The sequence below is a fragment of the Puntigrus tetrazona genome, unplaced genomic scaffold, assembly GCF_018831695.1.
Source record: "Puntigrus tetrazona isolate hp1 unplaced genomic scaffold, ASM1883169v1 S000000176, whole genome shotgun sequence".
Lineage (NCBI taxonomy): Eukaryota > Metazoa > Chordata > Actinopteri > Cypriniformes > Cyprinidae > Puntigrus > Puntigrus tetrazona.
This window is the reverse complement of record NW_025047847.1, coordinates 326,077-343,778: the sequence shown is the minus strand read 5'-3', so window position 1 is coordinate 343,778 and position 17,702 is coordinate 326,077. Positions and strand designations below refer to the sequence as shown.

At 32.1% G+C, this 17,702-nt stretch overlaps 1 protein-coding gene and 1 long non-coding RNA gene across 2 annotated transcripts; one reads left to right on the top strand and one right to left on the bottom strand.

Annotated features, from left to right (window-relative positions):
• The first annotated feature begins 4,088 nt into the window (after positions 1-4,088).
• On the top strand, positions 4,089-15,046 carry dct (dopachrome tautomerase). The gene is made up of 8 exons (XM_043230610.1): positions 4,089-4,847; positions 6,168-6,467; positions 7,785-7,885; positions 10,401-10,567; positions 11,443-11,622; positions 12,677-12,812; positions 12,911-13,109; positions 14,633-15,046. Exons 1-8 carry the CDS (start codon positions 4,559-4,561, stop codon positions 14,806-14,808), a joined length of 1,548 nt encoding a protein of 515 aa, XP_043086545.1. The 5' UTR covers positions 4,089-4,558; the 3' UTR covers positions 14,809-15,046.
• Positions 11,582-13,865, bottom strand: LOC122333109. The gene is made up of 4 exons (XR_006248583.1): positions 13,610-13,865; positions 12,901-13,102; positions 12,665-12,809; positions 11,582-11,642 (listed from the first exon to the last, which is right to left on the bottom strand). It is a non-coding gene; the product is annotated as an uncharacterized LOC122333109 (long non-coding RNA).
• Positions 15,047-17,702: the final 2,656 nt, after the last annotated feature.

The window sequence follows — 17,702 nt, the reverse complement described above, 5'->3', positions numbered from 1 at the left end:
CTATTTTGTCAGTAAGTTTATTTTCTACCCACAGAATCATTCACAAACAAAACATAATTCGATTCGATTCAAAGACGATACTTTGCAAGCATACTAGATCTTTATGAGTAACCGTGATCTCTATTGCTACCGTTTACGCCGAGCCATACAAATAGAGCCTCGTGGTGACTATTATCTTTTTGAATCGACGTGTTTTTATTAATTAGCATGATAGGATAAGTGTGCAAATATATGGCTCATGACCGCTACTGCGTGTGCTTTTGAAACGGACATCCTATAAAGTCAAACTGACATGGTCTGCAACAAAAAAATGCAACAGGCACATTTAAAGCCAGACTGTCCCTGTATCTAGCCGTCATCTTTGTGTTTTTAATCGCGAAGCCCTTCAGAGGCAAACCCGAGCGCCGAACCCTGGGTAACCCTTCAGTGACGTCTCCGGTGTTCATCACCGCACGCTCAACAACGAGCGCCGCAGACGCGAGCGAGCCATTAGCTGAACTGTCCGAGACGCGATGGGAAACGTGTCATAATGCTAGTCAAATGGGCAGACCGATCCACGCTTCGTTTGAAAACCCTTTCGCATTTTCTTCTATAAAGCCTCGCGCTTTTGAAACGAAACTGAAGTGCTCTCAATTACAATCTGAAAAGGCAACCTTTCTCTGAATCGACACATTAGGTTCCCTAAAATGTGTGCCGTACGGAGCCCGCTCTAATAGCCATTAGCAGAACCGATGCATTTTTCCATCAACATAATAATAATAATAATTATACGCCTGTTGCTTGTTACGCAGAATTAAGCATCACCTTCATCTGGACGCCCCTTTGAAATGCTATTAATCGAGGATTTCTCATTGTCGCCACTTCAAAGGATAAACGCCGCCCTCGGCGCTAACTATTTTATTCATCCCTAAAACAATAGCGTTTTCAGCGAGGCTCCGGCGAAGTGCTCTTTACCGGGTCAGACTGTATTGTACCTGGACAAAATGATGGAAAAACCGGCAGGCGTACTCCACGCTAGCGCAATTAGCCGCTGAGGAATTAATACAACTTAAATGAGTCCTATTTAGGTTGAGCATTAGCGGACCACGTTCTAGTCAAAACACAAATACTGCGACACAAAAAGAGAGAAATAATGGCAAAAGCCATTTGTGTGCTTTACCAGGAATACTTTAAAAGGTAAAAAATATATAAAGATATTTAGTTTTTATTTAGACGGTGGAAGGATGCCGTTTTTCTAGCGAACAGGGAATTAGTCATTCTATAAGTGTTTCTTTGAGCTTGTTTCACTTTTCTGCAATTATTTTGGTGCTCTGATTTAATAATAATAATAATAATAATAATAATAATAATAATAATAATTAACTACAATAAACATAATAATAATAATGATAATAATAATAATAATTAACAACAACAAAAACCTACAATAAATATAATAATAATAATAATAATAATAATAATTAATAAATAAAAAATAATATTATTTTAGTGCAGATTTCAAATTTTGGATGTGCTCTATTAAAATAAATAAATTATATGTTGGTGAGAATTTTAGATGCGCTTTACTAAAAAAAGTTGAATTAAATTTTTTTTTAAATGAATGAAAGAAAATATTTTGGTGCAGATTTCAAATGTTGGATGTGCTCTACAAAAAATAATAATAAATAATATGTTTGGATAAGAATTTTGGATAGGCTACTCTACTAAAAAATAAAAAACTAATTAGTAATTAAAAAAAGAGAAAAATATAAATTGTATTTATAATCTTGCATTTCAATTTATAGTAATTTTTTTTAATTATGAATTATTTTCTGTTTTAGTTCCATAAGAACAACATGAGACAAACAGGACAATTATATGTGTCTTTTTTTTTTACTCATGACAGATATTTAGAAGTATATATATTTTTTGGTCCATATAATTAAAATAAAAGAGTGTGATCTATATTTATAAATCAAAAATGAGTTGCTTGGCACAGTTCAAATCTATTACTGTACCAGCCGGATTTTATTACGTTCACAAAACTACATCCTAATTTGTTTAGGATGACAAAAACAGCATACAAAACCGTTACAAGAGAAAGCAAGCGTGATTGAATAGATGCTGGTGAAATCCTGTGACAACTAGCCCCGGTTTACTTGCAATGCATCCATTAAACTTCCACAGTGGCCATGACTTTATTCCTCACTGAACACTATGAAGGAGAAGTCTGTTGATTCTGAAATCATGAGGAAAATTCAATGAAGGTTTCCTCTTATTCCCCCCCGTTAGAGTAAAACAGCTCTGCAGCGCCACCATGTGCTTATAACGTGACGTTCTTCACTCTAAACTTTATTAGCAAATGATCTTAGTTAACATAAACATATATGATATATATTTAAATATACGATAAGGCAGATAAAAAAGGATCAACGACAACCATTTGATAAAAATGGAAACAAAAGCAACTAGCTTTAGATAGAATCATAATACACAATAATTTAATTAAAAACGATTTTCTGCATTTAGCGTTTATTTTTAACCATGATAATCAACACTCAAGAGAAAAAAAAAAAGTGCAAACATGTAAAGTGCAAAATTAAATGGTGCAAATATAAAAAATAAGTTTATTAATGGATAGAAATGTAGCTAAATAGCATTTGAAAATAACACATTACCGTCTGCATTAGAGATCATTACATAAAAACATCATTCAACTTATTTTTTATATTTGCACCATTTAATTTGGATCTTTACAACATGAGTGTTGATCATCACAGTTAAAAATGAACGCTAATTGAGTTGAGGTGGATTTTATTAATGGGTTTTATTTAAAGAAAGAGCGCTCTATGAAAGTAAAAGGTTGGGTTAGCCAAGTCTTTGTTCGTTTGCCGGCCCACCACGAGACGTGTGGGTGGTTTGCAGGGGAATGATCAGGAGACAAAGCGAGCTATAGCAAAAAATAATGCACAGAAACGTATGATGGCCTACAGGTCTTCTGTTTCCGTCATCAATGTACAAAACATGTTCTAGCCTGCAGTTAAACGTCTGGCCGATCCCAGGACTAGCAGTCTTTCTTCTAGCGCTTGCTTTTTGCATGCTCCTTAACAAAAGACGGAGAAGATAAGGTGCAACACGTTTAGAAAAGTCTGAAAACGAAGGCTGATTATCCTCATTTAGAGTCTAAACGTCGCCGAGCTGCGAATATAACGCGCCTCAGTCTGAGGATTGAGAAAGGCTTTGGTCAGTGACCCGGTTAGTCACAAGAACGACCCGCCGGACGGCCGCAAAGATGCTGAGGAATTCGACCGGCTCACACAGACTCAAACACCCGCCGCTTTGGGTTACTGCTGATCAATTTGGGGAGATATAATGAATAAATACGTGAGAAAAACTAAAAAGGTAACTCAAACACACACAAAAAAATACTATAACTGTATATAAGGAAGGCTACAAAAAATGTAATGCATTAAATTGGTTATAAAAAAAATAAAGCTAACTGGAAATATAAATATATATAATAATTTATATATAATTTATATATATATATATATATATATATATATATATATATATATATACAAAAACATGCACTTTATTAAAACAAACTAAAATAAGCTAAAAAAATAATAAATTAAAGCTTTTAAAAATTAAAAATGTTTACACTGTCATACATTAAATATGAATTTATTTTATATGTGCGTATATATATATATACACACACACATACATACATACATTATATATATATATATATATATATATATATATATATATATATCATATATCAAACACTTACACACTTAGAACTTATAACAACACAAGAACAATTTTAAGCTTAAAATTTAATTTTACATATTTATAATTACAATATTTATTTAATTTTTTATTTTATTTATAATTTTATATATATAATAAATTTGTAATGCAGTAATATAAATATAATTAAATTCTCCACTGTTTGGGGGTTTAAATACTAATACTGATAAAACCACTAAACAAAAATATTAACACATAATAAATTAAATATAACATTTTTTAATAAATGGCATAACAGTACAATACTAAAATTACACTATATTACATTAAATTATATATTACTTGTCCAAATACTTTTTAGGAGTCACTTTGTCTGCATCAGTTGTTATCTTTCCAGACTGAACTGAATCATGAGTTACGCACAAGAATAGTTCCCAGAAACTAATTTCAAAAACACCCTTTGATATTAGTCCACATCAGTGCATCAGAAGAAAACCTACAGAAGACGTACTCATAGCCAGAAGCGTGATAACATAAATCTGCTCTAGATGAGTTGAATCCATTGAGAGACATGTCCTCTGGGCTTTCGAGCAGCATTAGAGTAACAAATAGTTTCTCAGCGTCAGGTGACTAGCATGGGACGGCTGTAATAATCCTCCCATGTTCCACTTGGCCAGAGCATATAAAGCACCGATGGGCTCGAGCTCCGTGAAAGTGCATGTAATGTGTGACAGATCGCATGTAATCATTAAAAATACATTTATTTGCGATTAGCGGAGGGAAACCGAACTAAAGCGGACTGCGTTTAGATCCTCCAGAGATGAGGACGCCGACTGCGCTGGCTGTGTTTTTCAGTCTGGGATGGATTTACCTGACCGAGGCTCAGTTTCCCCGAGTCTGCTGCACCGTGGAGGCCATCGTGTCTAAAGAGTGCTGTCCGCCGCTGGGACCGGATCCGGAGAACGTCTGCGGGGTTCTGTCCGGCCGCGGGAACTGCAGCGACGTCCGGGTGGACTCCAAACCCTGGGGAGGACCGTACCGGTTAAGAAACGTGGACGACCGGGAGAGATGGCCCACTAAGTTTTTCAATCGGACCTGTCGATGCTTCGGTACGCAGAACATGTGATTATTGTTTGGACGTTCTGATAAAGTGTACAAACTGTAGCTGTATGCATGCTTAACCAGGTTATTCTGCATTATATAGCTGGATATCAACCTAAAAAATATGTACAATGTATATTATAAATACAGTGTTTGTTTTAGTGGAAATGTTTTATATATATATATATATATATATATATATATATATATATATATATATATATATATATATATATATAAACATTTGAAATTTAATCATTAAATATATAAACTTAATATTTATAAAAATATATATATATATATATATATATATATATATATATATATGATATTCTTTTGAATTTGCATAATAATTAGCTTTAGTGCATAATTTCTAGAAATTAATGTAGAATTATTAGGATACATACACACACACACACATTTCATATATACATATATACACATACATACATATATATTAGTATTATATTACATGATATTCAAACTTATAACCTTTTCCTTAAATTAGATTACACTCAGCTGCTCAATGTCTTAAAAATGTCTCATGCTTATCAAGGCTGTATCTATTTAATCAAAAACGAAGAAACAAAATGTGAAATATTATTGCAATTTAAAATAACACCTTTTTATTTTAATATACTTTCAAATATAATTTATTCCTGTGATGAAGCACTGACTTTTTCCAGCATTACTCCAGTCTTCAGTGTCTGAAATGATCCTTCAGAAATAATTCCAATGTGCTGATTTATAATCCTAGTAAAGACTTTTATTACTATTGTTAGAAAAAAATATATATTTTTAACAAATGATGTGAAGCAACACAACCGTTTCAATACTTAATATAACAAATCATAATATTAAAATGATTTCTGAAGCATCACGTAACACTGAGCGGAGTCATGATACTTAAACTTCAGCTCTTAGTAACAGAAATTAATTATATTTTAAAGTATATTAAGATAGAAAAATCATATTTGAAATTGCAAAAATATTTCACAATATTACAGTTTGACTTTAGACTTTAGACTTTGTTAAAAAAACATGAAAAATTATATATATATATATATATATATATATATATATATATATATATATATATATATATATATATAATAAATAATAATAATATATTCAATACATAGCACTTAAATTTAATATATATTAGATTTGCCTATTTATATCAAACTGTGCTGTATTTAATATAAATTATATTATTACTTTTTTTAACTATTTTATTTATTGAAATATCCCTTTTCTTTTTGATGAGCATATACTAAAACTCTCTAAAACTAGACCGGGGGCATATTAACACGCTCTCTTTCGAGCAGGTAACTTCGCCGGATATAACTGCGGCGAGTGCAAACACGGCTGGACGGGGCCGAACTGCGAGCAGCGCAGAGCCGCCGTGGTGAGGAAGGACATCCACTCTCTGAGCCCCGCGGAGCTGCAGGAGTTTCTGGACGTTCTGGATCTGGCCAAAACCACCGTCCACCCCGAATACGTCATCGCCACGCAGCACTGGCTGGGCCTGCTGGGACCCAACGGCACCGAACCGCAGTTCAACAACATCTCCATCTACGACTTCTTCGTCTGGCAGCACTACTACTCCGTCCGAGACACACTGCTCGGTGAGGAGCTGCTGGGAACACTGCTCTGCCGCAGTAAAACTATCCTCCAAGAATGAGTCCAGAAATTAAATAAGTTCTTATTTTAAGCCTTTTCATTTTTTCCATAATTGACAGGCAATGTTTTAAATCAGTACTACACATTCCTACACTTTATATGTGTGTGTATATATTTTTAAAATTTTATATAATTTATTAATATATATATAATTTATAATAATATGTAATTTTATAATATATAATTTTATATTATAAATATTATAATATTACGTTATAAATATTATAATATATAAATTTTATATATTATAATAAAAACCTTTAAAAATTATATATAAAATTATATATTATAATTATATATATATATATATATATATATATATATATATATATATATATATATATATATATATATATATATATATATATATATATATATATATATATATATATATATATATATATATATATATACACATATACACACATATATATATTTAAATTGTATATAATTATATATATATATATATATATATATATATATATATATATATATATTTAAATTGTATATATATATATAAATTGTATATATATATATATATATATATATATTTAAATTGTGTGTATATATATATATATATATATTTTTTTTTTTTTAAAGGTTTTTAAGGGTATTTTACATAATAAAAACATAATAAAAGCTAACTCAATTTGTTTATTTAAATGTAGCTAAGATAAATTGATTACAACCACTTACCTTAAAAAAAAAAATTTTCAGTGTATATAAGGAAAATGCAGGCAAAATGCACAAATTATGCGTGAATGAATCAAGTAGAGACGCACAATTAATCAGATCACAATACGGCATTTTGTCTGTGAATACTAGATTTTACGTAAATATTTATACAAAAATATTTTACATAATATTATATTGTGTTTTATACAAAATGCTTTTTGGTTATTAAAAATGTAAAAATAACAGATTTCATATGGTACAGAAAAAATTAAACTGCTAATAAATTGTTGTTAAATTGTATAGGTTTTTTAAATTTGAATCTATTAAAAATGCTTTTTGATCACAAAACAAATGATGTGTTAAACTGGACAATTAACAATTATTATATAAGCGGTAATAAATAAATTCAACTGATTTGACATGCTTTTTAATTGTAACGAGCATTATAAGAAAATTCACAAAAAAATTAACCGAAAGCATGGAATTTGAGGAAATTAATGGACTTTCACAGAGCTCGAATAGGTCATATTTGTTGTATTATGTGATTACTTCACCTACTTCACTTTTAATGTCCTCTTTTCTGGCAGGTCCTGGCCGTCCTTTTAAAGCCATCGACTTTTCCCACAAGGGTCCGGCGTTCATCACCTGGCACAGATACCATCTGCTCGGTCTGGAGAGAGAGCTACAGGTCATTCCCGCACAATACATTTCTAACCATCATCTAATGATCTAGACATTTGTCAGTAAAGTTTTGGGCTGATGCATATTGTGACCACATCAATAACTTCTGAGCACAATGTCCAAAGCAGAGGAAACTAAGCATTTGGGCAGAGATAGTTAAAAAAAAAGGTCCTGGAGACTGAAGTTTGGCCCATAATGACCTTTAATTGTCCCGTCTTGCATTGAAATCTTAATAACAAAGGTAAATTTGTACGAAAATGTACATTTTAATTATAATATAATTGGACAGAATCAACATTCATGGTAACCAACATGAGATATATATATATATATATATATATATATATATATATATATATATATATATATATAACAAAACAACAACTGGAATAATCAGTAAAGATTAATTTAATTTGTGAATAGCCAATCACCAAGAGCCTGTATATCACATTTGCTCCTTTGAAACTGATCAATAAGTCATTTTCATATACATGAAGCAATTTTTATAAAAACGTAATAGAGAAGTATGTTTTTTCATTGCGTTAATTCAACCAAATTCAATAGTTTGATCAATATCGGTTGCACTTTATTACCCATATTACCAGTACTTTCTTGTTTTAGGGGTAGGTTCAGGGTTAGTACCTAGTTACTGTAATGACTAGAGCCTGACCGATATATTTTTTGGGACCGATTTTGACCGATATATCGGCCGATAATTTTTGTGTGTATATTATAGTACAGCACAAATCAAAAGTATGGACTCATGAATAGGAAGACCATGTTGATACACACTCACACACACACACACACACACACACACACACACACACACACACACACACACTCACTCACACACTCACACACACACACACACACACACACACACACACACACACACACACACACACACACACACACACACACACACACACACACACACACACACACACACACTCATACACACAACTCAAATGTGGTGATCAAACACCTATAATGGCAAACATATAATTGAGGCTTACATGAAAAAAAAAATTAACAATAAACTTTATTATCTAAAATGAGCTTGACATGCACTTACGCTTCACATCACTTATTATAAATGACTTTAAAACACTATATAATTCGAACTAATAAATAAGTAGGGCAACAAGACGCTGTCACAGCATCTAAAATAAATAAATAAAAATAATTAATAATAATAATAATAATATTTTTCACTAATTCTGTGTTGTGTATTTTCTGGTAATCAAACGAACACACAGGATTTATATTTCTTTTTACAGTTTACAATATTCACAGACATGATAATAGCGATTTAAGTGTGCAGAACTGTATTTCTGAATCTCACAACTAGGAGAAAACCTAGCTCGCCATTTAACTTTTCAATCTGTTACATTACCGACGCAGCTCTAACGTCTGCTGTTAAAAATGATCGTATAAACTAAAAATTAGAATCAGCGTAATACGATCGAATACAGGTGCGGGTGAAGATTGAGTAGCAAACAGTGGACGAACGAAGTAATTACACCCTTCAGAGTCATTTCATCTGTGTAATGGCGGCTTATTTAAAAAAGTATACATGCTTATTTAAAAAAAAAAAAAAAAAAAACGTTCATATCGGCGCTGCATCATATTCGCTGATACCGATATATACTGGTCATATCGGCCGATAAAATCGGCAAAACAATATATCGGTTAAGTTTTAATCCCTGAAATACGACCCCATCAGAGCAACAGGACATTTTGATATGAATGTTTTGTACCGCGTTCGGTTTTATGCTGCTCGGCTGATAGGACACTGCTTTATATGCGATGATAGGCAATCGTTTGATCCCGCATGCGAACCCACGTGCTCATAAAGTGGGATCGAACCCACGATCGCATGTAATACAAATTAAAAATTATCGGCCGATATATCGGTCAAAATCGGCACCTCCAAAAAAATATATCGGTCTAGTCATTACAATAACTAGGCATTACTAACCCTGAACCTACCCCTAAAACAAGAAAGTACTGGTAATATAAGGTAACTATATGGGATAGGGCCTCATGTAGTTACCTTTACATTACCAGTACTTTCTTGCAATATGATATTGACTATAAATCATGATTTCGCATGTTTTCTGTAAGGTTTAGAAGTAGGTTATTCATATGAATTACACCTACAGAAATATATATGAATTAACATGAGATCAGTGTAACAAGCACACACATTACATTTAAATAAACATCCATTTTGACATGTAATGACTTTTCATGACGACAGACGCAACACGACACTTATTTTTACGCCTGCTAGAGCGTGCTTAACTTTAAAATGTAATATAAGTCGTAATAAAGCACTAGCGACCTATACAGTGTTTTTTTTTGTTGGAGGACAGGCTAAATATATATGTAATACTGTAAAAAAAAATCTCAATGACCTGAACGTATAAGTTACAATTTTTATTCTGAGAAGCATCATGAGCTTCCTCTCTCTTCTGAATGCTCGACTGAATCTGTGCGTTTTCTTCTCCTCACAGAAACTCACAGGTAACGAGAACTTCGCCGTCCCGTACTGGAACTTCGCGACGGGACGCACCGAGTGTGACGTCTGCACCGACTCTCTTCTCGGAGGACGGGACCCGTCTGACCCGGCCCGTATCAGCCCGCGCTCCAGGTTTGCCCGCTGGGGAGTGGTGTGTGACAGGTACGTTTGGTATGGCTGCGCAAAAATGGATCCAAATTTAATGAAAATAAATAAATACATACATAAACACAAGAAACATTAAGAAACTATTATTAAACATAATAGTAGATGATTCATTAATGACCAGTGCGAGACAGGCTTGCATATTTACGCATTCGTTTAAAGTCACCATCGTCTGAAATGTGTCAAAATTAGAACAGCGAAAGATTTTTTAGTTTTCAGAGTAAAAGTAGCATGCATTTTAGAAATTAAACTGAGAGCAGAAAAATGCGTAAGGAGCCACCAGAACGTCATGTGTACATTTTTTTTTTTACGTTTTTTTGTCTAGTTTTTGCTTTCAATTTTTTTTTTTCTCTGCATAGATTTTTGTAATTCAACTTTAAGCAATATTTCAACTTCAAGCTATTTTTTTAAATAGTTTTTTTTCTAAATTAGATTTTATTTTTCTGCTTTCATTTCAAACACTGAAATATTTTTTTAAAATGCACAACGTACAATATATATATATATATATATATATATATATATATATATATATATATATATATATATATATATATATATATATATTTTTTTTTTTTTTTTTTTTTTTTATTTATTTTTTTTCCTGTAGAATTTCTTTTTTTTCTAATCTTGAAAAACTGTCACTAGTCTTTTTATGACTTTTTTACAAAAAGTAGCTTGTCGTTGTTAATAGTTTTTTAGTGAAGTAGGGAACAATTGTTTAAACACACTATGACTGACAGACTCCCGAGTAGTGCACTTACTACTAAACAACGAGACGCTACAAAAAGTACTACATGGCACCGTCGGCTCACACTGTTCTTGAATCATGCCAGCATGCGATATGTAATGACGAACCTTTTTTCGTTCAGTCTGGATGAATATAATCGCCTGGTGACCTTGTGTAACGGGACCAACGAGGGATCTTTGCGCAGAGGAATCCTACAAAGCACTAATGTGACTTTACCGACCATGAACGACGTCAGAAGCTGCCTGAACCTCCGAGACTTTGACAGTCCACCGTACTTCACCAACTCCAGCTTCAGCTTCAGGTAATCCAGTCCATCACAGCCTGAAAGGGACAGTTCATGCAAAAACAGCAACATTTAGTCATGCATCGCACCCTTAGCTCTTCTTGATCTCGAGTTTTCCTTCGTCTAGGCAAAACAGAATTAGGTGATTTATCAAAAAACACCATTAAGTAGATATACTCGTATAAATCATTATTAATCCAAATCTTATCCGCAATATAAGTACTTCTCAACCACAATAATTAACTTTGTCTGAAAGAACAAAGACCATTTTATAAGTCTCTTAACCCTATAAAGCCTAGTTTCATAATATGTACAATTCTAAGGCCTCTAAATGATTCCCATGATCAAAACTTTGCTATAAAACCAATTGCACACAATTTATCCCATGCCTTCTGATGTCTGACTGACAATTAAGACTTTTTAGCAAGTAAAAGGTCTTTTAGCGGTCATCTTGTGCTTCACATGTCAAAACGTGACTGATTTTTGTCAAAAAAAAAACAGAATAACTGCAGTATTATTTACAGATGAACACTTAGTGGACTTTTAAAGGGTCGTTTGTTTCCAGTAGGCCTCTCACGATAACAACTTTTTGTTGTGCCGTATACTGTACCATAAATAATTGCAATAATATTGTCATTTTAGCATCATTTTATGCCGCTGAACGCATATTCATAATATAACAGCAGAATAATGCAAGAAGGCCTACACAATCATTTTTGACATCAATTCTTAAAAACGTTGAGATCATGGAAAATAGTCATCGAAATATTCGATACCTTAAAAAAAACGTGAGTAAATAGTAAATACATTTTCTTAAAAGCAGAAAAAAAGACAAATGCACAAAAAAACTTTCATGGGGAAGGCTGTTATTGTGTTTCTTACATGGATATGGAGTGTTTTTTCTCCATATTCTCACCATATGATGAGCCTGATGGATTAAATATAATACGACAATACATATGCACTCATATGTTCCATTTAAAATATATATATTTTTCTATTTCCTATGTCGAGGTTTCGAAACAATTGACCTCGAGTTAGTTTTGAACTTTTCCTCTACCTTTCCTTGAAGGAACGCACTGGAAGGATACGATAAACCAGACGGAGAGCTGGACAGCTCCGTGTCCAATCTGCACAATCTGGTTCACCAGTTCCTCAACGGGACCAGCGCTCTGTCCCACTCCGCCGCCAACGACCCAATCTTTCTGGTAGCATACGAAACACATTGAATAACATTCGCAGCGTTGGGTGCACGCGCGCTCTGGATTCTGGATAAACGCATGTTCTCTCTCTTACGGCCGCGTAGGTGCTCCATACATTCACCGACGCCGTATTTGAGGAATGGATGAGGCGCTCCAGTGAAAATGCCAGCTTCCCGGATGAGATGGCCCCTATCGGACACAACCGGCATTATAACATGGTCCCCTTTTTTCCACCCGTGACCAACGAGGAGATCTACGTCCCGTCTGAACAGCTGGGATATTCCTACGCCATTGACCTTGAAGGTAAAAAACATGCTTCTCATATCATAGGGATAACCTAAAATGCTAATTTTGTCTTTATCTGCTCGCCCATCTTGATGAAAGAGCACAATAGAGATCAAGACTTTAAGGCTAAAATAAAAACAAAACAATAACCATTACATTGGTCGCCTCGAATTGTTGTGTAATGAGGCAACTGGGATGATTTTCTAATAATAAGTGTACATGATAGACAACATATTAACCACTAAATAATCAACACATAAACTCATAATGCACATAACGCGTGTTTCATTTAATGCTAGCATTTTGTCAACGTTTTAATGGTGTTTTTACCTCAATTCGCTGCTGAAATATAAACATTGGTTGCTGTAATATAAGGCTTTAATGTCATATTAATTCAAACATATTAAATAGTGAAGATAACGGGTTAAGCAAAGACAAAAAAACTACAACAACAATGAATATGTAATAATTATTCAGTTAGCTTTTCTGAGGTAAATGTAACTTTTACGTTAACTTACGTTGTTTGCGAGCTGTTTCAACGTCTTTCCGCGGCTGAAACGCTGAACGAGCGATAAAAGGTGCATTTCGTTAAGCTGCACTACTTCTTTTAACTCTTTTAACTTCTTTTAATTCACGTTAACTAATATAACGTTAGAGATTTACTCGCGGCCTACTGAAGCGCCACGGCGGTCCGTCACGCCATTTAAAAACACCAAAAACTTAATTTTTTTAATTACGGTATACGTTTTTGAAATCATACGATCACATATTATCAAAAATAAATAAATAAAAATTTCAGCGTCGAAAATATCTAGAATTATTTCTTTCGTCGGAGCTCGCGCCAAGCGGCAAAAGTCACGTGATATCATCAAACGAGACTTACGTCACCGCGCCAAAAAAAAAAACTAACAAAAAAAATAGATACACAAATAATAATAAATAGATACAATTGGAGTAGATGTTGTTTTAGGTGCATCGCGGTATAAAAGAGGTGCGTAAATGTGACGTTAATCCAGAAAACGTCGAAATTGTAAGATATAAATAATGTTTACATTTTTTAAAAAGCAATAGTGAGATGTAACTGGAAAGTGTGAGAAATATTATTTAAATTAATTAAAAAAAATTTTTTACAATTATGATGGGTATGATGATATTTAGGTCTAGAGTTTAAATTGCAATTGCGAGAAAAATAAAATATTTGTTTTATTTAATTTTGTATTGCGTGAGGGAAACAAACTGGCTTTGTATCACGTCAAAGTTACGCGTTCTGAACAACAAGACGATGAATAAATAACTTTTTTCTCTGTTGAACTATTCAGGCAGAACTCTAAAGCAACTACCTATATGATGCACCAGCTCACATAATCTCCTCCATCTGATTTATTCATTTATTTACATTATTTTCCAATTATTTCGCATTGTTCTTGTCGTGTTTGCCTTGCAAAGTGCCTCGAGAAAGCAACTTTTGCATAAAATAAATGCATTATTATTATTATTATTATTCTTATTAAACGTTCTGTATGCACGCATGTGTGTTTCAGAAACAGACAGCAGGCCGACCATGTTTCTTCTGGGCAGCACACTGGGAGGGATCTTCCTCGGCCTGCTCCTGCTGCTGCTCCTGACGGTGCTGTACGTGCAGCAGAGGAAAAGACGCGAGTTTGAGCCTCTTCTGAACGCAGAGTTCACCGCCACAAAATACACAGAGGAAGCGTAGCTGGCATCCACGCCCATCAGATCCTCACGGCCCGAAATGAAGCGCTTCGGGAACAGATCCGGCGCGTGCAGAGCAAAATTCAGTAGAGCACAAACTCTTTTGATGCTTAGAGACAGCGAGGAGCAAGAAGTCTGCTGAAATCTATCAGCAGCCACGAAATATATAAAGCTTGAGCGTGCGAATGAAAAAGCAGATATTTATGCACGCTACACAGTTCAGATGTTTGGGATTAATACGATTTTTATTCAGCAAAGATACATTAAACTGATATATATATATATATATATATATAAATATATATATATATATATATAATATATATATATATATATATATATATATAAATATATATATATAAATATTTATATATATTTAAAAAAATATATATATATATATATATATATATATAAAAAATCACAAAAATAACATTATATTTCTCGAGTGTCAAATCAGCATAGAATGATTTCATGCGACACTGAAGCTGAAAATTCAGCTTTTTTGTCACAGAAATAAATTGTATTTTAAGATATATTCACGTAGAAAATAGCTAATATAAAGTGCAATAATATTTAATGATTTTTATAGTATTTTTGATCACCCTTGTTGAGCACTGAAGAGAAAATCTCGATGACCCCAAATATTTGAACAATAGCGTATATATTTCGATTTTAAAATCTTGTCCTCGTTTTTGTTTGTCATGTACATCATGTTCTTAATAAACGTAATAAAGTTTAATCGTTTGCTATATACGTAACTCGTATTTTTACGTTACACAAAACTTTACTATGCTAAAGGTCAGACGGCTTTTTAAAGGAACAGTTCACCCCAAAATACAAGTAGTTCAAGTCTTCTCGAGTCATATGATGCTTTATGTAAAGAAGAGATTAAAATCTGCCGTTTAATATCTTTCTGCCCGTTTGAGCTCATAAATCTCGTTCATGTGACCGATCGCTGAAAACAACGACCGACAACTGAGAAGATTAACGGTGAACAAAAACTTCAATTTTAGTCTGTTCTCAGACTTTCACGGTTTCAGAAAGCAAAAGCTCAGACACGCTGCTTAACAGCTTTGTGTTTCACGGAGCAAGGAAAACAATAGAGGTACAGTAAACGGATGTTTAGGTGAATCGTTCCTGTAAACCTAAATAAACTGGGCCCGTATTCAAGAAACATCTTAAGGCTAAAAGTAACGTCTAACTTGAAGATTTAGGACAAAATCTCAAAAACTGTGTGTGTGTTAGTCCTAAATTTAGCACTCCTACATTTTTGCTCTAATAGTGTATCACAAAGCGTTTTAACACTAAAACTAGCTCCTCAATCTATGAAACGAGTAACAAAGAGGCACTCTAACCTGTTTAAATTAAAATGCTTTTTATATGCATTATGTGTGTGTGTAAAAAAATCTGTGTAAAAACAAAATGTTTGTGTAAAAACAAATATATATATATATATATATATATATATATATATATATATATGTGTGTGTGTAAAAAAAGTGTGTGTGTAAAAAATATATGTGTGTAAAAAAAAAAAAAAAAATATATATATATATATATATATATATATATATATATATATATATGTGTGTGTGTAAAAAAAAAAGTGTGTGTGTAAAAATATATATATGTGTGTAAAAAAAAAAAAAAAAATATATATATATATATGTGTGTGTGTAAAAAAAATATATATATATGTGTGTGTGTAAAAAAATATATATATATATATATATACATATATATATACATATATATATATATTTGTTTATGTAAAAATATATATATATATATATATATATATATATATATATATATATATATATATATATATATATATATATTTATTTATTTTTTTACACAAACGTATAAATATATATATATGTGTGTGTAAAAAAAAATATATATATACATATATATATATATATATATATATATATATATATATATATATATATATATATATATATATATATATATATATATATATATATATATATATATATATATATATATATATATATATATATATATATATATATATATATATATATATATATATATATATATATATATATATATATATATATTTATATTTTTTTTTTTTTTTTTTTTTTTTTAACAGTTTAATTATTAACAGCCTGGATTTTAAAATCTTTATTTGAATGTACCAATTTACTTTTTTTTTTCTTTAAAACCTTTATAGGAGTATGTCAGCATAACGTTGCGCTCTGCAATATTTTATATTTTTATGAATAAACCTCTGAGAGAGAGGCTCCGCTCCTCTTCTATCAGCCAATCACGGCGTGCATAGTTAGTAAGCATGCTGACATCATCCATAGCAACAAGATTAACCCCGCCCATACTCTCAGCTGAAGACTTCTCTCTATTCCTTAGCAAAGAAGCTTTGTGGATAGGTTTTAAGCTAAAAACTTTTACTGCTGTTTTTTGATGGTGAGATAAATGTTGAAATCTGAACTCTGTAGAGACGTCACACCACAAATTAAAAATCACATTTAGTAAGAGGGCTTTAACATTAATTCTACGGTGCTTTTAGATGAAGACAGGGATAGCAATACTACAAAAAAATTAGATTTACCTGCTGAAATATCTTTACAAAAAATGCTGTACAAGTGAATGAATCCACGTCTACACACCAAAATCTGCCTTTAATGCACTGATGTTATGAATATAAAAGATATGGTAACGAATGTAAAGAAACACAATGAGAAATGTGTTTAACAGTTAAACTGATGAATGACATTCAAGTGAAGCTTTAACAATAAATCTACATCATCACGGATTAAAAACCACTTGATTTCAAACATCTAGCCCTTATTTGTGTGTTTCCTTTAAAAAAAATAAAGTGTCTTGATTTGATTGAAATTTCTTTACGGTAAT